The sequence below is a fragment of the Suricata suricatta genome, chromosome 10, assembly GCF_006229205.1.
Source record: "Suricata suricatta isolate VVHF042 chromosome 10, meerkat_22Aug2017_6uvM2_HiC, whole genome shotgun sequence".
Lineage (NCBI taxonomy): Eukaryota > Metazoa > Chordata > Mammalia > Carnivora > Herpestidae > Suricata > Suricata suricatta.
In genome coordinates, this window is record NC_043709.1 from 20419981 (window position 1) to 20446364 (window position 26384).

General features: G+C 34.4%; 1 protein-coding gene across 8 annotated transcripts in view; it reads left to right on the plus strand.

Moving 5' to 3' along the window:
• UHRF1BP1L (UHRF1 binding protein 1 like) overlaps positions 1-26384 on the plus strand; it is a 106792-nt gene that overhangs the window by 59753 nt on the left and 20655 nt on the right. For 4 of the 8 annotated variants that reach the window (XM_029955657.1, XM_029955661.1, XM_029955663.1 and 1 more), the window contains 10 exons: positions 7499-7681; positions 8203-8318; positions 11220-11361; positions 15017-15210; positions 16717-18215; positions 18384-18559; positions 19249-19388; positions 20070-20220; positions 23448-23701; positions 23932-24040. In XM_029955657.1, the coding sequence (XP_029811517.1) occupies positions 7499-7681; positions 8203-8318; positions 11220-11361; positions 15017-15210; positions 16717-18215; positions 18384-18559; positions 19249-19388; positions 20070-20220; positions 23448-23701; positions 23932-24040 (2964 nt within the window). Of the gene's footprint in view, positions 1-7498; positions 7682-8202; positions 8319-11219; positions 11362-15016; positions 15211-16716; positions 18216-18383; positions 18560-19248; positions 19389-20069; positions 20221-20964; positions 21056-23447; positions 23702-23931; positions 24041-26384 lie in introns of those variants that run through there. The other 4 variants (XM_029955658.1, XM_029955660.1, XM_029955659.1 and 1 more) reach the window with 4 other exon arrangements.

Consider the following 26384-nt stretch of genomic DNA (forward strand, 5'->3'; position numbering starts at 1 on the left):
TTGAGTATATGCTGTGTGTAATTTGCTTTTGTGTTTTGGTAGCTCTTTCTCACTGATCATTTCTCTACAGAGCTCCTTGTTTGCAGTGATGGAGTGATTAGACCTTTAAGTAGATGTGTTTTGATTTGTTTGTTCAAGTAACCTGGGAAAAAATGAGGTTGGGTGAAGCCGATTCCATAAAATGAGAAAAAGAAAGGGAACGGAAAGAAACCAAACAGAATAAAAAAACTATAAAGCTGATTCCAATGAAAAGGGTAGAAAAAAAGAAAGTAGAAGAAAAAGAAAAGAAAGAAAAAGAAAAGAATTTAAAAAGGCTGTTTAAAAAAAATGATAAAATGACAAAAAAAACCAAACCAGAAACTATGATCCTGATTCCAAACGAAAAAAAGAGTTGTCTGTTGGTGCCTGGAGGATGGTGGCTGTCCTGGTCTGGAGGAGAGGCCAGCTCTGTACCTGCCTTGGCTCAGAGTCAGTCCTGCCCCAGGAGATAAACAGTTGCCAGGCACAGGGTGGGAGGGTGTTCCTGTAAGCGGGTCCCCACCTCCCCGGGGACAGCTGTGTTGCTCTCTGATTTCCCACCATGTTTGTGTTGGGGGGTCTGCCCAATCTCTTGTCCCTGGACTGGGTATCTCAACCCCTGCTATTCAGGCAGCCCTCACAAAGTAGAGACGGAAGTCACTTAGCTCTGTGTCAAAACTCTCTTGTGTCTTTTCTTTGGTGGGCAGCTGGGATTCAAAACTGGAGGTTTTCTATTCTGTTGCTTATATCTGTGTATCCATTTTTGTGCTGGCACCATACTGTTTTGATTACTGCAGCTCTGTAATGTAACTTGGAAGTCCAGAGTTGTGATCCCTCCAGCTTTGCTTTTCTTATGCAAGATTGCTTTGGCTATTTGAGGTCTTTTGTGGTCCCACACAAATTTTAGGATTGTTTGTTCTAGTGCTGGGAAAAATACTGTTGGTATTTTTGATAGGGATTTTATTAAATGTGTAGATTGCTTTGGATAGTATAGACATTTTAACAATATTTGTTCTTCTAATCCATGAGCATGAAATGTACTTCGATTTCTTTGTGTCATCTTCCATTTCTTTTATCATTGTTTTATAGTTTTCAGAGTACAGATCCTTCACTTCTTTGGTTAAGTTTATTCCTAGGTATCTTTTGGTTTTTAGTGCAATTGTAAATGGGATTGATCCTTTGACTTCTTTTCCTGCTATTCATAATTGGTGTATAGAAATACAAGAGATTTCTGTACATTGATTTTTTTTTTATCCTGCAGCTTTATTGAATTCGTTGATCAGTTATCAGATTTTGCTGAGTCTTTTGGGTTTTCTGTATATATTATCATGTCATCTGCAAATAGTGCACTTTTTATCTTTCTTATTGATTTAGATGCTCTTTATTTCTTTCTGTTGTCTGATGCGTGGCTAAGACTTTCAGTACTGTATTGAATAAACATGGTGAGAGTTGATATCCTTGTTTTTGTTCCTGACCTTAGGGGAAAATCTCCCAGTTTTTCCCCGTTAAAAATGTTGTTTGCTGAGGTATGTTCTCTCCAAACCTACTTTGATGAGGGCTTTTTTTATTATGAATGGATGTTGTACTGTGTCAAATGCTTTTTCTGCATCTGTTGAAGTAATCATACGGTTTTGATCTTTTCTCTTATTGACATGATGTTTCACATTGATTGATTTGCAAATACTGAACCACCCTTGCAACCCTGGAGTAAATCTCTTTTTTATTGTGGTGAATGATTTTTCTAATGTATTGTTGAATTCAGTTTGCTAGACCATAAGAGACTTAAATTCAGAGAGCAAACTGAGAGTTGATGGAGGTTGGGGGAGAGGGGAATGTGTGTCATGGGCATTGAGGAGGGCACTTTTTGGGATGAGCACTGGGTGTTTTATGGAAGCCAATATAACAATAAATTATATTAAATATACTAGTTTGCTAGTATATTGTTGAGAATTTTTACATCTGTGTTCAGCAGAGATATTGGCTTGTAGTTCTCTTTTTCAGTGGTATCTTTTTCTGGTTTTGGTATCAAGATAATGATGGCTTCATAGAATGAATTTGGAACTTCCTTTCTTTCCTAATTTTTGGAATAATTTGAGAAGAATAGGTATTAAGTCTTCTTTAAATGTTTGTTAGAATTTACCTGTGAAGCCATCTTGTCATGGACTTTGGTTTGTTAGGAGTTTTTTGATTATTGATTCAATTTCTTCGCTGCTTATTGGTCTTCCAAATTTTCTGTTTCTTCTTGTTTGAGTTTTAGTAGTTTATATGTTTCTAGGAATTTATCCATTTCTTTTAGGTTGTCCACAATTTGTTGGCATATAGTGTTTCATAATAATTCTCTAATAATTGTATTTCTGTGGTCGTGGTTATTTCTACTCATTTGTGATTTTATTTATTTGAGGTTTTTTTTTTTTTTTTCTTGGTAAGTCTGGCTAGAGATTTGTCAATCCTGTTGATTTTTTTTTCAAAGAAGTAGCTTCTGGTTTCATTGATCTGTTATTTTGTGGTTTTGTTTTGTTTGTTTTACTGTATCACTTATTTCTGCTCTAATCTTTATTATGTCCTTCCTTCTACTGGTTGGGGTTTTGTTTTTTCTTCTTTTTCCTAGCTCTTTAGGTGTAATGTTAGATTACCTATTTGAAATTTTTCTTGCTACTTGAGATAGATCTATTTTGTGATAAACTTTCCTTTGGAACCACTTTTGCTGCATCCCAAAGGTTTTGGGCTGTTGTATTTTCATTTTCATTTGCTTCCATGTACTTCTTTATTTCTTCTTTTATTTCTGGTTGACTCGTTCATTGTTCAGTAGGCTGTTACTTAACCTCCATGTATTTGTGCTCTTTTCAAATTTTTTCTTGTGGTTGACTGCTAGTTTCATAGCATTGTGGTCAGAAGAGATTCATGGTATGACTTCAGTCTTCTTGAATTCATTGAGATCACTTTTGGACATTATTCCATGTGCACTTGAAAAGAATGTGTATTTTGCTGTTTTAGGATGGAATTTTCTGAGTATATCCATTAAATTAATCTGTTCCAGTTTGTCATTCAAAGGTATTATTTTCTCGTTGATTTTCTATTTACTTGATCTGTCCATTGATGTTTAAGTGGGGTGTTAAAGTCCCCTAATATTATTGTATTATTACTGATTAGTTCATTTATTTTTGTTAACTGTTTTACGTATTTGGGTGCTTCTGTGTGGGAGCATAAGTATTTATAATTGTTATATCTTCTTGGTGGATTATTCCCCTTTTGATTATATAGTGTCCTTCTTTGTCTGTTGTTAAAGTCTTTGTTTTAAAGTCTGTTCTGTGTGATATAAGTATTGCTTCTCTGGCTTTTTTTGATATCCATTTGCATGATAGGTGTTTTTCCATCCCTTCACTTAGAATCTACTGGTGTCATTAGGTGTAAGATGAGTCTCTTGATGGCAGCATATAGATGTAGTTTGTTCTTTTTATGCACTCTGTCACCCTGTGTCTTTTGATGGAGGTGTTTAGTGTATTTACATTCAAAGTAATTATTTACAGGTATGTATTTATTGTCATTTTATTATTTGTTTTGTGGTCATTTGTGATGATTTTCTCCCATCTTTTTTATCTCTCTTTCATGATTTCCTGATTTTCTTTAGTGATATGTTTGGATTTCTTTCTTTTTTCTTTGCATATTCATTATTTGTTTCTGATATGGTTACCTTTAGCTTTGTATATAACCTTGTTTGCAGATAGCAGTCTATATTAACTTGGTCATTTAGACTTGATCTCATTCCTACTCCTTTACTCCCCACACTTTATATATATATGTTTTTGCATTTTCTAGTCTTTTATTTTGTGAGTTCCTTAACTGATTTTTTACAGAAACAGTCATTTTTGCTGCTTTTGTGTTTTCTGCCTTCATACTGTCACTATTGGTTTCTCCTTTCCATTTAATGTGTCTCCTTTAATATTTCTTGCAGGGCTGGTTTAGTGGTCATGAACTCCTTTAGTTTAGAGTATTCTCAGATGCAGATTTTTCCAATTCAGCACTTTGAATAATGTCACTAACATCTTGCTTGGAAAGTTTCTGCTGAAAAATCTCCTGGTAGCCTTATGGGTATTCCCTTGTAAGTTACTGTCTTCTTTTGTCTTGCTGCTTTAAAATTTTTTTATCTCTATATTTTTGTCAGTTTAATTAAAATATGTCTTGGTGTGGATCTGCTTTTGTTGATTTTGATGAGAGTTCTCTTTGCCTCCTGGATCAGGATATGTTTCCTTTCCCAGATTAGGGAAATGTTTAGCTTTTATTTCTTTAAATAAATTTTCTGCCCCATTTGATCTTTCCTATAATATTATGTTTGATTGTGTCACTGAGTTTCCTAAGTCTGTTCTCATTTGCATAATTTTTTCTCTCTTTTCTTATGTTTGATTACTTTCCATTAATCTGTCTTCTAGGTCACTGATTTTTCCCCGCCCGTCTCTTCCTTCCTGCTGCTTATTCTATCGAATGTATTTCTCATTTTGTTTATTGAGCCCTTTATCTCTGCTATGTCATTCCCTATCTCTTTGTTAAGGGTCTCACTAATGTCCCCTTCTTTTCTCAAGTCCAGTGAATATCCTTATAATTATTACTTTAAATTCTCAATCTAGCTTGTTACTTCTATCTGTTTTTCTTAGATCTCTGCCCATGTCCTGCCCTATTCTTTCATTTGGGATAGTTATCTCATATCTAAGTCTCTGTGCCTGTTTCTCTGTGTTAGGAAAGTCAGCTACATCTCCTGTTATTGAGGGTAATGGCCTTCTAAAGAAGAGGTCATGGAGTGCCCTGCTTTGTCGCGCCCCCTGCTCCCCAGGTCCTGATGCTTCCGGGAGTATCTCCAATATGTGCTGCATATGGCTTGCAGTTGTTTCCTAGCTACTTTAACCATCAGGCTGGTTGTCTGCGGAGGCTCTCTTTGCCTCTCGTTGGCAGTGTTTTGTCCCTGGACTGAATATGGCACTTTTTAACTAAGTGTGTTCTGGTCTGCTTGTGAAACGAGACCTGTTGCCATTGCAGCTGGCACCGGAGCTCTGCAAAACTCCCACGTAGGCCTAGAGACACAGTGTGAGCAGGCGTTTGGGTTGGTCCTTTGGGGGAGGGGATCTCCTGTGTTGGGGCTGAGACAAGTCCCACTGGGAGAAGCAGTTACACTGGAGTGCATGGGACGAGGTTTGGAGTAAGTGAGTTAGGTAGCCAATGTCTGCACTAAGCTGATTCCCACAGGTTATCCTGTGCTTATGCTGAGGGAAATAAATGGTGCTGGCCTATTTCTTTCTTCCCAGAAGCGTTTCTCTGTGAATGCTGTCTTGCTCAGATGTGATACAAGATGAGAGAATAACTTCCCCAGTGTGTGCTCCAGGCGCTCTTCAGATCACTGTTTGCACGCCAAATGTTTGCGGGTTGTTTGCCTGACTTTATAAGAGCTGCTCCAGTATCTTTTGAGCTCTTCAAGAGCCAAGCATGCTGACCTTTAAAATTCTAGGCTTTAAGCCCTGCTGGTTACCAGAGCATGGATTTGGCTTCTTTCACTTTCCAGGTCAATTGCTGTGTGGATTCACTTTCCCCATGCACTCCCTGTGTGTGAGCTTGTCTCTAGCCTTCTTAGCAACCGGGCTCCCTCCCCAACATAGCAGCCACGATCTGATCCATTTCTTTCCCAAATCCTGTCCCCATACTTCCTACCTTCCTTCATGTGGCCTCTTCTCTACCTTTAGTTGTGGCATTTATTCTGCCAGTCTTCAGGTCAATTTCTGGGATATTTAGGATGATCCGATAGTAATCTAGTTAGATTTATGGGATGAGGTAAGCTTAGAGTCATACTCCCCTGGCATTTTTCTTCTCTCTTTAACTTTTTAAGGGAAAAAGTTTAAGACATTTGTTATTTTTTCCCAGTAATATTTTATGAAGAAGATATAAGTGCCTTAGAAAATATTTATGTAGATTATCAGAAATTACAATTATTAACATAATTGGCAGTAGGCTAAATTAAATCTTAAAATCAGAAGTTAGAGGACATATTTTATGCTCTTTTACTTTGTTAATTGTCACAAAAGTAAGTTAGTATTATATTTTGAATTTTAAAAATTTAGTATATTATTAGTATATTTTAATATTAAAAACTCAAAAAAGAAGAGAAAGTAAAAGGATAAGGATTTCAGCCATGTTGTAGGATTCAAGGCACTTTTTGAAAAACTTTTCCGTGTTTTCTGAATTTCATTAGTAGACTTTTTATATGTGATCTTAGCCAAAAGGCTGAGAAGTGATATGTTAATAGACTTTTTAATAATTAAATATTGATAGGTTTTTTCCCCTCCCAAATAATAAGAAAACAAAAAGCATGTAAGTATATGGCCAAATTAGGTAATTTGACCTTATGCTCATCTCTGCATTTTGGTAATGTGTGGTTTTTTTTTTTTAATTCACAAAAATAAGAAAAACAAGGTTTAATGAATTTTCTAGGACTTTAAGGAAATGATAAAAATTTTCCCTTTACAAATTTACACCTCCTTCTGTTATTTTTGTATGTGTGCCTGACAGAATTTAAAGGTTATACTTTGTTTGATTTTTGTTTGAAGGCTTTGTTATATATTCTATTTTCCTGATTTGTAAGTTACTTACACACATATAAAGTATTTTTAACTACAAAAGTAATTCATATTTTGGGAGGTGAAACATAGTCCTAAAGTAGTTTTTTTTTTAAGTTTATGTGTTTTGAGAGTGTCTGAGCATGCGCACAAGCAGGGGAGCGACAGAGGGGCAGAGAAAGAGGGAGGAATGAAGAGAGAGACTCTCAAGATGCAGATCATGACCTGAGTCAAAATCAAGAGACACTTAACTGACTAAGCTACTCAGGTGCCACTCAAAGATAGCATCTCTGGGTGGGCACAATATTTTCTGAACCCTTTTACATACATATTACTTTTCTCAGTTTTTGCTACAAAGAAACCTAATTATCTTGTTTTTATTTTTTTTCCAAAAATTTTTATATAGGTATAGATATATCTGTATCTTTATGACTGATGACCATCTTGAGAAATTTTTTATTGGTTTCTTAATAATCCTCATCATTTTAAGGATAAGTTTTGTCACTTTACAACAAATCTTTGATGAAAGGGCTTTTTGTCCTGGTAGTGTTTTCTGTGTTCCTAATGAAAGTATATTAGGTACTTAAGCATTCAGTGAAGGTTGACCAGCAGTACTGTTTGTAATTGAAACTTTGAGTGATATTCTACCAATGGTCAATTTTTGATAGAAACCTCTTAGATAATTTCCTTTTGACATTCTTTGTGTGTATTTTAAATGTTTTGCTGATATTTTCTAGGAAGATTAAGATCTCTTTTAGGTGAAGCCTGCTCCCTCAAGACAAAAGTCCCTTGGAAAATAAATAAATCTCATTAGAAGCATTGCTATAATAAAATAAATGAAAACCGAGCATTTTTCAGTGAAATACCTGTCATTCATTCTACAGGAGATAGCTGTAATCATTGGATGTATTTTAGTGATGCAACCAAAACAAAAAATGGATGGGCCAACGAGTTGTTACATGAATTTGAGTGCAACGTTGAAATGCTTAAGCAGGCTGTAAAGGACCATAATGTAGGTTCACCTCCTAAATCCCCAACACATGCCTCTCCCCAGCACACACAAACAGGTATTTTACCTATAACAACATTATGGCATTCCCCTGATTGTGTGTGTGTGTGTGTGTGTGTGTGTGTGTGTGTGTGTGGTCGGTCATGATTGGATATTTTCGGTAAATAGATATTAACTTTAAATAATGTCTAAAAATTCTACATATTATCCAGACCACAGGCTTATGGACCAAAGCACTTTTAAAATTAATATGACCAATAAAGTAATACCCATGTAGTATGTTTGAGATTGTTAAATGACTGATAGGTCTCTCTTTTTAACAAGAATTTCTGGTAAAAGTTATTGTATAAGAATATCTTAAATATGATGTGAGTATGACTCATGTTTAAAGAATAATCTCATAAAAGAAGAAAAATCATAATAAATTCCTACATCAGTTTATATATAAAGTATTTTCACATATATTGTTTTGTTTGACAAATTAGAGTTCGTGTATATTTCTAGTAGCTGTTTTAATAACAAAAAAGTGATTGTTAAAAATTATTTGCCACAAATTGAAATTTTTTTTATTTTCCACAGAGAAAGAATCAGCTAAAGGGACTTCCAGAGCACCTTCGGTATTGTCTCAGCAGTCCAAAGCTAAGTTAATGTCTAGTTCTGTTGTGGTTAGACTTGCAGATTTCAATATATACCAGGTATGCTCCGTTTTTAATTAAATCATCCGATAAAACATTTTCTGCAAGCAACTTGTATTTTATTTTAAGTATTTATTCATTTATTTTGAGACAGAGAGAGAGGGGCAGGAGCAGAGAGAGAGAGAGAGAGAGGGAGAGAGAGAATCCAAGTAGGCTCTGTGCTAACAGCAGAGGTGTATGTGGCTTGATCCTACAACCATGAGATCATGATCTGAGCCAGACTTTCTTTTTTTTTTTTTTTTTTTTTCATGGTTTTAACTGAGCCAGACTCTTAAATGACTGAGCCACCCAGATGCTCCACAAGCAACTCTTGAAACCTAATGCCACTATTTTACTTAAAAACATCTTGGGCAGTTTTGTGAAATGACTAAATTAGACAGGATAGAAAATACCTGTTCATTAATTTTTGTTTACATGGTTATGCAGAATTAACCAAACTGTGAGGTTAAGAGCATAGTTCTCCAGATTGCCAAATCTGCTCAAGACTACTGACAGCAACTGCAAGTTTGAGAGTCTCCCCTAAGCCACCTGCAGATTCAAGAATTCATTGGAATAAATCCTAGAACTCACTGAAAGAAGTTATGCTAAGAAGCACACTTATACTAAGAATTACATTTTTTACAGGGGAAGAATATAATTGGATTCAGCCATAGGAAGAGAACTAGGTTGGGCTGGGAGGGTTCCAAATGTGGGACTCCCTGGTCCTCAGGACACAGGGAACAGTATACATGAAGTATTACCCTCATAGATGAACTCAGTCATTGATAGATACCAGGTGATCCAAAGCCTCCACTTTCTGAACACTACTTCATACGGCCAGCCCCGCTCTTAGTCATTCTCTTAGTGGAAGAAACTAAAAATTTTTTTGCCTTATTGAACTACTGAGTATTGGCTATCTTTTGAATATAATTTCATGGCTAGGAATTCTGTCCATTTATATTGTTCAGGCTGTAATCATACAATATGGTCTAATATTACAGTCCTTGAGACCAACATGATAGAATATAACATTCTTTAAAAGTAAACAATTTCAGATATATCTTATCATTTATGAATTGTTCTGGTTTATTTTGATAAGTCTGTGGCTTTGAGGCTTAGTTTTATATGAAAACTTTTTATTTTACTCCATTGTTTTCAACTAGGATTGATTTTATACCCTACGGGACATTTGGCAATGTCTGAAGGCATCTTTGGTTGTCACAGCTGGAGGAGGTTGTTGCTTACAAATAGTGGGTAGAGACCAGTGATGCTGCTGAACATCTAACAGTGCACTGGACATGGTTAGCAGTGCCACAACCAAGAATTATCTGGCCTCAGATGTCAGCAGTGCCAACTTTAAGAAACCTCAATTACACATTATTTTCTTATTGTACAATGGCTTCTTGTTTTACATTCCATATATAATGCATCTTATATGAAGCTAGAAGATATAAATAAATTCATATAGAAATAGGAGAGGGGAATCACCTATAATCCCAAGTAGTTGAGGATGAAATACAGTAAAGAAATCCCACATACACAAATACACCAGACCAAAGGAAAAATAACCGAAAGAAAATAGTATGTTTATGTCAATTTGGGTAACTTTTTAACTATTGAAGGAAAATAACCGAAAGAAAATAGTATGTTTATGTCAATTTGGGTAACTTTTTAACTATTGAAGGAAGTAAGCTACTGTCTATTAAAGTAAGTTGATACTTTGAATTGAAAAGGATTTGTTTCCGTATATGCAGAGAAAAGCTTCTTAATTGGATAATGCAAAGAACTGACTTAAATTTATAAAGACATACAAGGATTCAAAGGCTTTATTAGCAATTTATATGAGGAAACCTAAACTGAAAAAATAGTCTACTTCATATGAAAAATATACATGTTTGTTGAATGAATGAAAAAATTAACCTTGAGGTACATCCCTGGATATGTACTAAACAAGTACAAATAAGTGAAATTTATAAAACTAGTGGTTGAACTTCGGGGAGAAATTAGTGTATACATTTTTTGTGTAAATTCACCATTTGGGGGGAGAGTGAAAAACTCTAGCAAGAACCTTAAAACTCCTAGTCTTTTTAGAAAATAATAAAGTGATCAAACTACTTGACAGAAGAATTTGTAGTTAACATTATTTTTAAGTTAATTTTTAATGTAAAATATGCAATACATGAAATTTACCATTTCAACCATTTTTTTAAAATTGGGGTATAATTGACATGTAACATTACTGTTAGTTTCAAGTATATAGAATAATGACTTGATAACATTTTAGCTATTTTTAATTGTGCATTCATTCACATTATTTACTCACATAGTTGTACAACCATCACCATTGTCTATTTCTATAGTTTTTTTTATTAGCCCAGACCGAAACTCTGCATATAGCTAAATTATTTTCCATGGTAATAAATTGTGGTAACGAACTACTATAAAGCACCTACCAGGGAAGCAGTCTGTTCTCGACGTGGATTTGTGTCCTGACTCTCCCATATGTTTCTGTTACAGAAATACTCTGATATTTTAATGCTTAACATAAGTTTGCAAGAACCTTAATAAAGAGTTGATTTTGTAACTGAGGAGACTTCAAAGAGGTTATAGGTTTTCTGAATAGTTGATTGGTATTATTAAGAATAATTGTACCTCCCTCTGCATTCTTTCCTCCTCTTGCAATTTTTCTTCCCCCTGCTGTATATATAGGCAACCTCCATGATTAAACGTTAGAGCTTGATGAGAAAAAAAAAAAAAGAATAATTTAATGTGAAGTTAAATATATAATTAAGTTTCATTGAAAATTAACCATTAATAAATTATCTGAATTAGTTTTAGGAGTTTGAGGTGATGCCTATGTGTCATAAATTATTTGGAAAGAGCTTTATTCAGAGTTACTTTAATATACTTCTATTTTTTCAGGTCTCTACAGCAGAACAGTGTCGTTCTTCCCCCAAAAGTATGATTTCTTGCAATAAAAAATCGCTGTATCTTCCTCAAGAAATGTCAGCTGTCTATGTAGAATTTACAGAATATTACTATCCAGATGGGAAGGATTTTCCAAGTAAGAGAGTTTCCTGTTTTATTATTATTTGTCCATTACTTGGAAGTTTTTTTTTTCTTGCTAAGTTTTTGACTTTTATAAATGTGAAAAAAGAAACAAAAGCCCATTGTTCTTTACACTTGTTCTCATTGTATTTAGTATATAACTCTATATAGCATTTTTTACATATTCTTATTATTCATTTTTTTTTCTCTCACTTGCTTGTAGCATCCTTAATGTTGAGAATCATGTAGTAGTCATGCTTCATTTTATCCCTGAGGCTTAACTCGTTATTTTACTTAGTAGCTGTTTGTTAAATGAAAGAATTTGTGAAAGTTTGGTTATTTGTAGAATAAGATAATTTGTTTCCCATTAGTAAAACCCTATTAATATTTCAGCCATATAAAATTCTATATTTGAAAATTTAATAACAGAATTATTCTTCTAGCTATAGAGAATATTTTTTGGCTCTTTGTTATGCATAACTGTATTTTGGACAACTTTTGGCACTTGTCTTTAATTAGAAACATTGAATTACATGAATTTTGATTTGCTAGCTATTTCAGGGTCCTAAAATAAAAATGATTATATATCTGTGTTCTTTGAATGCTAAATTTCTATGCTATTGTCTGATTTATCTCACGCTTCTTCAAACTAAAATTTGCTTTTGTTTATGTGGTACCTTTTTCTTTAACTGTTTATTCATTTAATCCCTGTTTCTGCCAGTTTTGGGATCTAATTCTCACCATCTTCATGCTTTTCAGCAGTCTTTTGTGTATTTCACATTTGTTTCTCCTTTCTACTTTCCTGACTAAAACAGAAAATTAGAAAAGGTGAAGACATTTGCTTAGCGCCTTAGTAAGAGTGTCTTGCCCCGAGGCTGCAGCTCTATTAATCACACTGCCTTCCCACCATATTCACAATCATTTGTCTGTAGTTGGAGAATCCCATTGTTTCCAGCTCTCCTTGCCCCTTACAAAGAATTGTTTTCCTTAAGTAATGCATCACTGAACTAGTAATTCTTTTTCAGAGTGAAGACTAGTTTCCAAGATTTTGATTTCTAATCTAGGTTTATTTATTTCTATCAGTTTTATTAACATGTGCCAAAGGAATTATAATCTTATTCTATAATATGTATTTTTTCTGATAAAAATAGTAAATTGCTCCCAGCAATTTCAAGCCTAGCCCCCGAAATACTTAGGAATGGAATTGCTAGGTTATGTTTAACTGTGTTTAACTTCTCATTATGAAAATTTTCAAACATACACAAAGGTACAGGGGTCCATATTCAGTCCTTATATTTTATCTCTTTGCTAAGCAACCCAATTTATAAAAATAAACTTTAAAAATAATTTGTAAATGTAATATATGTTATGTTCTTTAAAAAAAGAATATGCCAAAAATAAAAAACAACCCACGAGTCTACAATTTAGAGACAACTGCTGCTAAAACATAAATGTATGAATTTGCTAGGGCTGCTATAACAAAGTACTACTGACTGGGTGATTTAAACAAAAGAAATTTATTTCCTCATAATTCTGGAGGCCAGAAGTTCTAGATCAAGTATCAGCAGAGTTGTTTCTTTGGAGAATTCTTACTGGCTTATAGATGGCTATCTTTTCACATGGTCTTTGCTCTGTGTGTGTTTCCTAATGATGCAGATTGTATTGGACTAGGGCCCACCCATATGAACTATTTTTTTTTTTTTTTTACCATAATTGCCTCTTTAAAAGCTCTGTCTTCAAATACAGTCATGTTCTGAGGTACCCTGGATTAGCATATCAATTTTGAGGGGACGAAGTTCAGACCATAGCAATAAGTATAGTTTGCTAGTTTTGTTTTTAATGTATGTGTTTCTTTTGCATATTTGATTTACATCCTGTACCCTTTTTTTAAGTTCTTTTTTTTTTTTTTTAAGTTTATTTTGAGAGAGAGCAAGTGTGAGTGAGTACGTAAGTGAGGGACAGGCAGAGAGAGAGAGGCAGAGAGAGACTCTAATGCAGCCTCCGTGCTGTCAGTGGGAGCTGAGCACAGGGCTCAATCCCATGAACTGGTAGATCATGACCTGAGCCGAGATCAAGAGTTTGGAAGCTTAGCCAACTGAGCTACCTAGGTGCATCCTTTCCCTTTGACGATACGTGCACGTTCCAGGTTTCTACAGGTTTATTTAAATATCTTTAATAACTATATAATAATCTATTTCATAAGTAGACCCCTGTGTGTAGATTTTTCTACTGCTTAGTGTACCAGTTTCTTCCTCTGTCCCAGATCTCCACAGCCCAGATTCTTCTTTCCTTCTGTGTTACAGCCTTGGGGACTACATTTATACTCTCTAGTCCTCTCTGTAGCTGTCATCGTCACTCAATCTGTACTTGAGAGGCCTTCTCTTTCCTTCCTTCCAGAGTATGTGATCGCTTCAGCACCCCACTTCCTTTCCATTTCCAAATCCAAGCACGCCACATCCCGGTTGGATTTCTCTGTTAGACTTGAATTATATTTTTCTACCTTTGTTTCTGTCTTGAGTAAAACTCTACAGACACTTCATTATTTTTGTGCCATACACAAAATATTGTTGGCATGCAGCGAATCTTTGCTGAAAGAAAATGAATGAATGAATGAATGAATGAGTGCAAAAAACATCCTATTCAGGACATTGTTATAATGCTTCTCTTTACTGATATCCTATACGTAGGATTTATTTTCCTTAAATTATTGTTCTAGATATACATACTATTAGCTTTACTAGAAGTAAATAGGTCTTGAATATTTGGAATAGAAGATTTTTATCAAGATGCTCTGAAAGCAGTAATGGCTTTTATAGTATAAATAAAAGGATTTCAGAAAGTGACGTATACTCTAATCATGAATATTCGTTTAATATAAATAAAATTTTTTTTTCATGTTTTTTATTTATTTTTGAGAGACAGAGATAGCGCCATCAGGGGAGGGTCAGAGAGATAGGGAGACACAGAATCTGAAGCAGGCTCCAGGCTCTGAGCTGTCAGCACAGAGCCCGACGTGGGGCTCGAACCCACGAACTGTGAGATCATGACTTGAGCCGAAGCCGGACGCTCAAACGACTGAGCCACCCAGGCGCCCTTTGTTTAATATAAATTAGCCCTAAAACACTTTTTCCAACCCCTAAGCATTCTAATATTTGTGGGGAGCTATGAAAAAGAGTATATTCCTTTTATTATTTAGTAGATACTTGAGTTTTTACTTTGCACCAAACACTATTCTAGGGTTAAGATTAGGCAGAGACTAAAACTGCATGGCCCCTCCTCTCGAGGAGGCCTGCCTTATTCACTACTTTCATAAGAAATTAGTCATTAGACTCGATTCTCTCATTTTAGAGGATTCAGGTTAACATTTAGGAAGTAAAAGACCCATAGATACTAGGAAATGAGGTCTAAACAGTATTTCCTATTTATAGTTTTAGAATAAACAATATATTGTTCAGTTAGTGAAGCACAGAAGAATATTTCTTTGTCTTTTTAAATGTATTTGTTACATCCACATGTGTCACTTTAATTTTGTAACTAAAATTTCAAAAACTTAATTATCTTAATTTAAAAAGAATAAAAGTTGTTAAAAATGCCCCTACCCCCCGCCCCCCGGGAAGGATTTAGCCTATGTGTTCATTAAAAATCTTTAACAATTTTTTTTTTCTCTGCAGTTCCATCTCCCAATCTTTATGGCCAACTGAATGCACTACAGTTTACTGTGGATGAAAGAAGTATTCTATGGTTAAATCAATTTCTCTTGGATCTAAAACAGAGTCTTAATCAATTTATGGCTGTATACAAATTGAATGACAATTCAAAATCTGATGAGCATGTTGATATTCGAGTTGATGGCTTAATGCTAAAGGTACCATATAAATAAGTGGCTGTGATAATAAAATCATTTTTAGAGAAGAAAAGTTAACAGTATTGTAATTTTCAGGATTTAAGATGGGTGCTCAAATATAAATCAACTTTATTGTAATCTTAATTTTGATTTTTAAATTTTAATTTTGATTTTCAGTTTAAGAAGCTTTAAGAGACTGTTTTTCCCACTTTTTCTTTCATTTAACTTGTTTTATTTGGTCACTGCTCATCCATTTGGAGGTAAGCAGATATAACATTTAAATAAGTCATTTTCCCCCCCTACTTCCTACCAGAGCTGATAAAATTTTTCTTTTAATGTGGAAACTAATACAGTGAAACTTACATATTAGATCTGGTTTTATTCGTCCACAGTTATTCTGTTCTTGATATCCAAAGATAATAGAAAGTTGCTTTGTATTACAACCAAGTAGTTGATAATCTGAAACCCACGGATATTTAAACATCAAAGGAGGGAAGTTTAAAAAAAGACAGCTATTGTAGTGTAATAAATAGAGTAAGACTTGGACATGGATGAAATATTTCAGTTTCTGAATCTGTTACTTGTACGCTAAATTTCTATACCCTTAATTTCTTCTCTATAAAATGAGGTTATTAGTAAAAATTAAAATTACATTGCAGAAATGTTTTAAAGGTTTTCTCAAAAATCTTATTGTGGGGGCGCCTGGGTGGCTCAGTCGGTTAAGCATCCGACTTAGGCTCAGGTCATGATCCCACAGTTTGTGGGTTCGAGCCCCGCATCGGGCTCTTTGCTGACAGCTAGTTCAGAGCCTGGAGCCTGCTTCAGATTCTGTATCTCTCGCTCTCTCTGACCCTTCCCCTGCTTGCACTGTCTCTGTCTCTCAAAAATAAATAAAAACCATAAAAAAAATAAATGAAAAAATCTTATTGTGTTCAATATAAAAAGACATTTTATAACATCTCAATTATACTTTAATATAATTATATAATTTCTACATTTTCTCAATATGCACAGTTTTAAAACCAGTCCCTTTGATCTCTTTGCTGTGAATATTTTAAGGACTGAGGTTAATTATTTCTGAAAAAAATAGTAAATTGTTTGAGCTATACACTTAAGTTTATTTTCTTAATAGTTTTATCTGAGAAAAGTGATTCTAATGGTGTCTATCCAGTAATTCCATCTGTCATCCTCCACATCTCTTGGATTTAAAATATCTTAATAAAAATTTCTTTTTTCCAAACTTGACTTTTAATTTCTCGGGCATAGTGAGCTTTTAGTAATACTGATTTAATTTTAATTTTTGTTTAAAGTTCTTTTCTTAGTGGTTAATCAGTTGAGTCCCTTTTACTTGGTTTAATAAAAAGATTTGGGCGGGGGAGAGTTAGTATATTATGTCTGGATGAGAAAGTAGTGTTTTGGTGGGATATACCAGAAAGAATTCCTGAGCTAAGTTATATTCTTGATTATTTTATCTTCAGGGTGTATGGATTTGTAAGTTAGACTAGGTTAATGTTTTTTCTCTTGTAGTTTGTCATTCCTTCGGAAATGAAATCTGAATGTCATCAAGATCAACCACATGCAGTTTCTATTCAGAGTTCTGAAATGATTGCCACAAATACAAGGCACTGTCCAAACTGTCGGCATTCTGATCTAGAAGCTTTGTTTCAAGACTTTAAAGATTGTGATTTTTTCAGTAAAGCGTATACTACCTTCCCCAAATCTGGTGACAATTTTAATCTATTGCATCCAATCTTCCAGAGACATGCTCATGAACAAGATACTAAAATGCATGAGGTTTATAAGGGAAATATTACTCCCAAGTTGAATAAAAACACTCTTAAAACTTCTGCTGCCACAGATGTTTGGGCTGTGTACTTTTCTCAATTTTGGATAGATTATGAAGGGACGAAAAGTGGAAAAGGGCGACCAATAAATTTTGTAGACTCTTTTCCTCTTTCCATCTGGATTTGCCAACCAACAAGATATGCACTGTCACAAAAAGAGCTGCAGACTTGTAATCAAGTATCTCTAAATACGTCACAAAGTGAATCTAGTGATCTGACTGGACGATTGAAGCGGAAGAAGCTCTTGAAAGAGTATTATAGTACGGACTCTGAGCCCTTGACAAATGGTAGTCCAAAATCTTCAGATACATTTTTGAAATTTTCTTCTTCATCATCAGATGCAGATGTGCATGTCCTGGTTCACATTCGTAAACATGTCAGTATGCAAATCAACCACTACCAGTATCTGCTCTTGCTTTTCCTCCATGAGTCACTCGTTCTACTTTTGGAGAACTTAAGGAAAGATGTCGAAGCTGTGACTGGCGCTCCTCCTAGTCAGACGTCCATTTGCATTGGAATTTTACTTAAAAGTGCAGAAGTGGCTCTTTTGCTACATCCAGTGGATCCAGGAAATACTCTTAAGTCTCCTGTTGCTGAAAGTATGAGCCCAACGGTTCCTGAATATTTGCCTACAGAAAATGGAGAATTTTTGTCTTCAAAAAGGAGACAAGTTAATAGTGGTATAAATCAAATCAGAAGTGTAACTGTTAATCCCATGTCAGACAACAGATCTATGAGTGTTGACCTTAGCCATGTCCCTTCAAAGGATCCTGTGCTTTTTAAATCAGCTAGTGATACAAATCTGCAAAAAGGTATTTCTTTTCTTGATTATTTATCAGATAAAAATTTAGGGAAAATAAGTGAAGATGAAAGTAGTGGAATTGTGTGCAAAAGTGGGTCAGGAGAAATTGGATCAGAAACAAGTGACAAAAAGGCTTCATTGTATACAGATTCAAATAGTGTCTTAAACTACAGAGAAGATTCAAGTTTGCTGTCCTTTGATAATGAAGGTAATCAAAACATACTTTCAAATAATTTAACTACTAGAGGACATGAAACCATAGAGTCAGCCTTTAAAGCTGAAGATTTGCTTCCAGAAACAGTTTCACTCTCTGAGAACCTAGAAATCAATCAAGAAGAAGCACCCACGGTTAGAACACTTAAGTCACAGTCCTCTTTAAGGTAACAACATACTATTGGAATTTGGGGGTTTTTGATTTTTTATGCATATGTATGTGGTGGGGGGCATATTTTGTTTTTCGACAGAAAACCTCCTGACAAAATATGGCATTAGAGTTAACACATGAAGAATAGGTTTTATGTGATGTTTTCCTAATAATTTGTCAACAGTGGAAAGCCTAAGGAACGAATCCTGCCCAACCTGGCTCCACTCTGTGTTTCTTATAAGAACATGAAAAGAAGCCCCTCACAGACCTCATTGGATACCATTTCACTTGACAGTATGATATTGGAAGAACAGTTGTTAGAAAGTGATGGAAGCGATACTCATATATTTTTGGAAAAAGGTAAAGCAATACTAGTTTAATAATTCATATTAAATATACAAATCTTAGAAACATTCAAGGGTTAACTGTGTGATAATTTAAAAACAAGCTGTGTTTTGTATGAATTGGGCTTTTCTAATCCACTTTTTCTAGCAGTTCATTTTTATGCTATTTTTTAAAAGATATTGATCTGTGATGGGCACACAATATTTTTAAGATTGTCTTTTTCCACCGAGTTTGAGATATAATGAAATATGGCACACTGAAAAATTAAGTCAGGTAGGTAGGAACCCAGGGTGATCACATTGATTGTAGTGACATTAACTTCAGAAGTCACCGCGTGGGACTGAAAGGGGAAATTAAATGGTTGGACTGGGGTGATTTAAAGAAGGACGGCACAGAGAGGTGAAGCCGGCCGACCAGGAGCCCGCTACGCCGGCACCACCCCAGCAGTGCAGGCGCTGTGCTCGGTGGTTTTGAGTTCTTTTCATACTACATGTAGGGCTGTAATATCTCCAATGTGTTATTGTGAACATTAGTTCTTCTTATTTGCTACCTAACCACAATTTAATTTTTCTTGGCTTTTAAACAGTACTTTGCTTGATAAAGAGTTGAAGCATAGCCCATTTTGGTTAGATAAATTTAACATTGTTAGATCATTTGGATAAACTGATTTTAATTTGTTAGTTTTTTTTTTTTTGTTATTTCAGGTATTAAAAAGAACTCAACTACAAATTACCAGAGCCTAACAGAGAGTGCAAATGCCAGTGCAAATCTCCAGAACTTTGGTGAATCCTCTCCAGATGCCATCAGTACAAATTCAGAGGGTGCTCAAGAAAATCAAGACCTGGTAATCATTTTATAGAGATTCTATGAAGAGAAGTGCCACTACTTTTATTTCAGATAAATATGTACAGATTTTAGGAAGTTAAGATGTAAAGTGAATTGCCATAGTAGTAAGTGATTCACTTTGCTCTTTCTACTCTTGAAACTTCTTCCTTCCTCTCTTACGGAATTGATTTTCTCTGAATTTCATTTTTCAAAATCTGGTTTTTTCCCACACTGAGGAAGGGAGGTTCTTTCTTTTTCCATCTTTTATCTTTTGGCCTTTATGTAGATCCATTTAAGTACATTTTGAAAACAAGTTTTATGGTTGATGGTAGTCAGTGCTTCTGAGGAACTTTTTACAAAAGAAATATGTTACTGGTTTAAGTCCTTCCCACCCAGTAAAATATTCTTAAAGATGACTTAGAAAATATGTTCAGCTTTCAGTGAAAATAATTTCACAAAGAATTTCACATCTAGTTGATCTTTGTGACCTAAAAAATTCATCTCTTGACTGAATAGGAAGAAAGGAAGCTGAAGTTTGTCACTGAACTGTAGTAACCATGTTTTGTTGGTCACAAGTGTAGTTTTGGTTATATTAGATCACTGTTGTATTTGTAGAGATTGTAGTAGTTCCCTGTATCAATTCTTCAATTTTGTTTTGAATTACTTGGTATGCTAATATTATTTATGCAATCATTATTAGATGTCAGTTGTGGTGTTTAAAATTACTGGTGTTAATGGGGAAATTGACATCCGAGGGGAAGATATGGAAATCTGTCTTCAAGTGGACCAAGTGACACCAGATCAGTTAGGCAACATCAGTCTTCGGCATTACCTTTGTAATCGTCCAACAGGTAAGACTTTAATAGGATTTAAATTTGTTTTGTTTTTTACATATAACTCCTCAGTGTTCTGTCTTTGGTATACATGAATTCAAGGGAAATTACATTTATTATTATTATTACATTATATGTAATGTAATTATTATTATTACATTATAATAATGTAAGACAGTTGTTCTTTTAGATTACCTTATTTTCATAAAGTATTTTGATTGTTATTAGAGATATAATGTATTGATGTATTCTCTAATTTCTTTTTGTTTCTTTTGTTAAAGTGCCATCTTTTTTAGTCTTCTATTCTTTGAGATAATAGGTTTAAGAAAACAGAGCTCTTTTCTGTATAAAAAGAATGATAAAGTAATCCTGGGATGTAAAACTTAGTTCTATGGTAGAATAAATGTCAGATTTTACATTTCATTATCTTGCTTGTAAGCAAACATTTCCTGAGTCTGGCATGATACTTGGTGTTTGGAAAAATCATGAGTCATGTTCTTACGGTCCTTCATTCTAACATCAGCACATTCATCTGGATGTAGAGGGATAGGAACAACAAAACATGTGGTGTATAAAGAGGAGACCACATAAAACCATCCCCTTTTCAAAGTCTATATGGAGTTAGCACTCATGGTTTTCAGTCATTTGAAGAAATTAACTTATTAGAATAGGTTTAGCAAGCATTTAAAATGACATTGTTCAGATTTTTAAATCTTTTGAAAAGTCACTGTGCTGTAATATTTTTCTTTGCTATATATACAGAATGCTATATCTGATACATAACATGTTGAAATACATAGTCCTGCATGGTATCAAATAAGTATGCTATCACCTCACATCCTGGGAATTGCAGGTAAATGTGCTATTTGTCTTTAAATCACCATCATAGAAAAAAATCGTCTCCTGGCTTTTTTCTATGTATAGGCCTTGCAGTTTACTGTTAAGTATCAAGAATTTTCTGTTAGCAGGTATCCCAAAAGCATGCAAAGTTGTGGAAGCTAAATATACATTTGGAAAGGTTTCATAGTGGGCAAAAAAACAAAATTTCAAAACCTAGACCTCGTTTATTCCCAATCCCAAACACTTTTCAAATTGTACACTCTTAAAATTATTTCCAGTTGCTCAGGTGTTTTTACTTATTTTTATGGTCACTTAGTACCATGTCCTATTATTTTGTTTCATGTTATTCCTTACTGAAGAAATCATTTTGAAATGCCTTGTATGTATGGGTTGTATAGTCACTGCTAATGCCTTAATTTTTTCAACTCCTTTGGTTGTTAAAAATAAAAAACAAAAAGGAAGAAAACAAAGGAAAAGAAAGGAGCAAGGGGAAATAGAATAAAAGGAAAAGGAGAAAAAACTAGCTTAGCTTGAACATTTAAAACATGAATAAACCATACAAACAAAGATTGATCTCCAGTTTGTATCTCCTGTCACTCTGACATGACCAATTAAAATTGTTAAGTTGTTTTTGGTTTGTTTGTTTTTGTTTTTCTGTAATGTGTAGATTTTGGAGTCCTTTAGTAGGAAGACCTCAATATAATTCATGGCATAAGAGGTAGAAGAGAGGAGTGAGTTTTGACTAGTGACGGTTTTGTTTTGTTTTATCTCTGCTTCAAATAAATATTCTTTTTGTTTGAAATTATTTCTGGCTCTTAGCTCCTTAGACTGAGTAGGTATCTCTCTTACATTCTTTGTGTGTGTGTGTGTGTGTGTGTGTGTGTGTGTGTGTGTGTGTGTAGATATATCGATATATAGATAAATAGATGAAAGGCAAAACAAAATCACATTTACAAAGTTGTTTCTAATTGTTCTTATTATTAAATAGACAAATTAATTAACTTATTTTTCTTGATATAGGAAAGAACACTAACCATTATCACTTTGTGGCTTTTACCATTTATTTAAAAAATATCTGACTTCTTAATTGTTTAAAGAATTCTTTAGAATTTTATTTGAACTCTTCCTGTATCTATATTATTTATTTATTTTGAATGTTAATTTGTATTACTAACATTGATTAAACATCATTCTATACCTAAAATAAAATTATAAATACAACTTTCCACTTTAAATGGTGTATGGAGATCTATCCTTGATGCATAAATATGGGTGTTTATTCTCTTACATCCTCTCCCCCTCACAAATATGTATATATTTGACTTCTGTAAGACTAAAGGATTTACATTCATGCTGAGGGACAATAAACATCATAAATTTAATTAGTAGGTCTTCTTACAAGGACCCGTCAGAGTGGTGACTTTGATATTTCAATAACTGAAATAGTCTCACTTTTTCAGAACAATTAGTTGTTTCTATAAAGTGTGAAACTGATCATATTTTTTTCTTTGCTGCTAGGAAGTTCATTTTTGGTTCACCTATGGCACAGAAAACTAAATAATGTATTTGGAGTCATTGATCTTAACTGCCTTTACCTTTTTTCTTCTGTCCTTTTCTGTTGCTTACTTATTTTTCATATGATTGTACCATGAACATGTTGCTTCTTATTCTTTTTGGAGCTAGGTAATGTAATGTAAACAAAATCGTTACTGTGAGGGGAGGTTCACTTAAGTGGTCATCCTGAAAACTTTTGTTTTTTAAAATCATATATTCTGTGAGTCTTTATTGAAATGATAAAATTTGTTTTTGAATTGAGTGTTCTGTAAGCCACCTCAAAGTCTTTTTTGGAACAAGGCCAAAGCATAAATACATATATTCTATATTTAAATATATGTATAAGCTGGTGTGTACATATATATATCTCCCTTGCTATAATTTCATTCTTAAAATTGTCTTCTAATAGAGACATTTTAATGAGGTCTTATCCATTTACTTTTCTAGTTTTGTAAGGACCCAGTTTTAATGAGTAAAGTACAGAACTTCAGGTTCTTGTTACTTCTTGAGAAATGGCTCAAGAATCACCTTAAATATATACACTCGGACATTTTAAGTATCTTGGGTATGTGTCATATCAGATTTATTTCATATCATATGTTTTCATGGTATCAAAATATTAGAAAATATAGATAAGTCAACAACTGCCATGGAAGGTCTATAAAAATTAGGGCTGTGTATGGTATATTGTATGTGTACTGTAAATACCATGTAAATGAAAGATAAATATTAAAACTTTAAGATATTAATTGCTTTAACATCATACAAAATGACAAAAATGTCTTAATGACAAATCGAGAGTTTTTGAATAGTGCTACAAGTTATAATTTTTATGTGTTCTTTTCCCATAGGTTCAGATCATAAATCTGTAATTCATTCCAAATCCTCTCCTGAGATTACTCTGAGATTTGAGAGGGGTCCTGGTGCTATAATACACTCTTTGCTTGCAGAAAGAAATGGGTTTTTACAATGCCATATAGAAAACTTTAGCACGGAGTTTTTTACATCTTCTCTTACTAATATTCAACATTTTTTGGAAGATGAAACTGTTGCAACCGTGATGCCAATGAAGATACAAGTCTCTAACACAAAAATAAATTTAAAAGTACGTTAATAGGTATTTTTATATTTTCGTGTTGTGATCAGTGTTCATCTTGCAACTGGGATTTTAATTCATGCTGAAGAATGTGTCTTCTCTGTAATATGAACCGATTAGCATTTATTGAAATGAATTTTTGGTCTTTGTGGGGGAATAATAAAGAGATCCTTCATAGAAATTAGAAGTCGAAATCATTAATTTTAACAATGTGCTGATATGGTTTCTCTTTTCTGCAGGACGACAGTCCCCGTAATAGTACAGTAGCCCCTGAACCAGCTCCGGTAACCGTTCATATTGACCATCTTGTGGTAGAGAGAAATGATGATGGCTCTTTTCATATCAGAGGTATGTATGAAAGACATTGTAATTGAACACCTGCTGAAATTTAAAACTATTGTATGCTGGTTTGCTTACTTGTACTTACTGCTTATAGATATATAATATGTGGTAGTAGATGATTGAGGGACACTTTCACTACCTAGAATAAAATATCATCTATGTGTGGACCTCTTACCTCAGAAATAACTCATCTACAGTTGATTTAGTACCTGTTCTACTGTACTGTATTTTGAATGGAAGTGACAGAGGCTTTTATGGTCTTATTTGGGTCTCTTACTTGATCTCTTCCTTAGCTTTATCTCCCACTATTCTTTTATAACTCAATCAACTTGGTATACTTTCTATGACAGAATTTTTGTGACGAAAACATCTCTGTTTGTCTTCTTATTTCTCATTAGAATTGTACATTTCCTTTCAGGGTTATCTCAAGCTCCTTTTCAATCAACTGTTCATTATAACCTGGTGTAACTTCTTATAATTCTTGGGTACTTACTTATTCTCTATACATTGATTACTTATAGTATATTGCTATCTTTAGTTCTGCTTAGTATCTTGATGTAGGAATTGGTGTCTCCATTGTAACAAGATTGTTAAGTTCTCTAGAGTAAGGGCTATATCTTACAAGGTGGTGTGGAGTAAATGAAAGAGCTTGGCTTGGGTGACTTAGGTATTCTGGTCTCGATTTCTTAGTGGTTTCTTGAGAGTGAAATATGAGGAACTGTTATATGCATCTATTTCATCTACCAGACCTCTAGAAATGACATAAGTTAAAAGAAGAATAAGGTCATAACAGTAAGAAAAGTTAAGTACCATCAGTGGGTCAGAAATTTTTATAAGAGCACAAAACTAGAGCAAACCAAAGAGGCAAAACCAGAAAAATCTGGAGCCATAATCCCATCTATTGCTAAGGTAGGATCAGTTCATGGGGACCTCTTAACTGATGAGATTATCCTTCTGGAATTTGGAATCAACTAGAGCAAAGAAGTCAGGTCAATAAAGATAAAAATGTCAGTTTCTTTTCTGATAATAGCTCACATGGAGCAGATAGTTTAGGTGTAAGGAGATAAGTTTGCTGTACATCTCTTTTCCCTAAATACTTTAAATCCCAAAACTATAGTTCTGTGTTGTAGAGAAAGCAGAATAGAATGCATCCTTTTCTCAGGCAATGCTTATACCAAAGAAAGGAGAGACTGAATCATACACACAGACTTCCTTTTTCTAAACTCATCACTCAAATGGTGCCAAGAGAGTACAGGAGGGTTTTTCTCCTCAAAAATCCTTCTAACAGAATACTGAAATTAGAATAGATCTCTGGGGGGTGCCTGGGTGGCTCAGTCGGTTAAGCCTCCGACTTCGGCTCAGGTCAGATCTCACGTTTGTGGGTTCGAGCCCCGCATCAGGCTCTGTGCTGACAGCTAGCTCAGAGGCTGGAGCCTGCTTCTGGTTCTGTGTCTCCTCCTCTCTCTGCCCCTCCCCCTCTCATGCTCTGTCTCTTTCTGTATCAAAAATAAATAAAACATTAAAAAAAAAAGAATAGATCTCTGATGCAATAGGGTGAACAGTCGTGGTACTCCTTTTTGAAACCGTTTCCTGTGCTCCTACTAAATAGCATACTTCAGTGGGGTTTGTATATAGACTAAAACATGGAGGTAAATTCTACAGCTTCCAGGCCCCAGGAAGAGAATAATTTTATACCCAGTTGATGAACTTGGTATCTCTCCCTTCCCCCAACCCCATCACTGGATGTCAGCTACGGCATATAGAAATAATATCCGTGGTCAAGAAAATGGAATAAGCAAATGTCCAAGAATTCTCAAACATATGACTGATTGTAAATAGGGAGTAGTCATGATTATTGTAAGCATGAAATATTCTCTAGTTAATTGAGAAGGAGTTTTACAAAGATTATCGGAATGGAATAGAATTAAGAGACCAGAACTAAACTCTTAACATTTACAATATACTAATTTTTGACAATGGTGCTAAGGCAATTCAATGTGGGAAAGACTAGCCTTTTTTTTTTTTTTTTACAAATGGTGTTGAAACATATCCACATGAAGGAGCCTAGCTAGACCTCTTCCCTGTATCATCCACAAAAATGTACTCTTCATGGATCAGAGATTTAAAGAAAGAAGTAAAACTATGTTAAGACTCTTTAAAAGGAAATACAGGATTGGGGAGCCTGAGTAGCTTAGTTGAGTGTCCGACTTCGGCTCAGGTCTTGATATCTGTAGGTTCAAGCCCTATGTCAGGCTCTGTGCTGACAGCTCGGAGCCTGGAGCCTGCTTCGAATTCTTTGTCTCCCTCTCTGTGCCCCTCCCCAGTTCTCTCTCTGTCTCTCTCTCTCAAA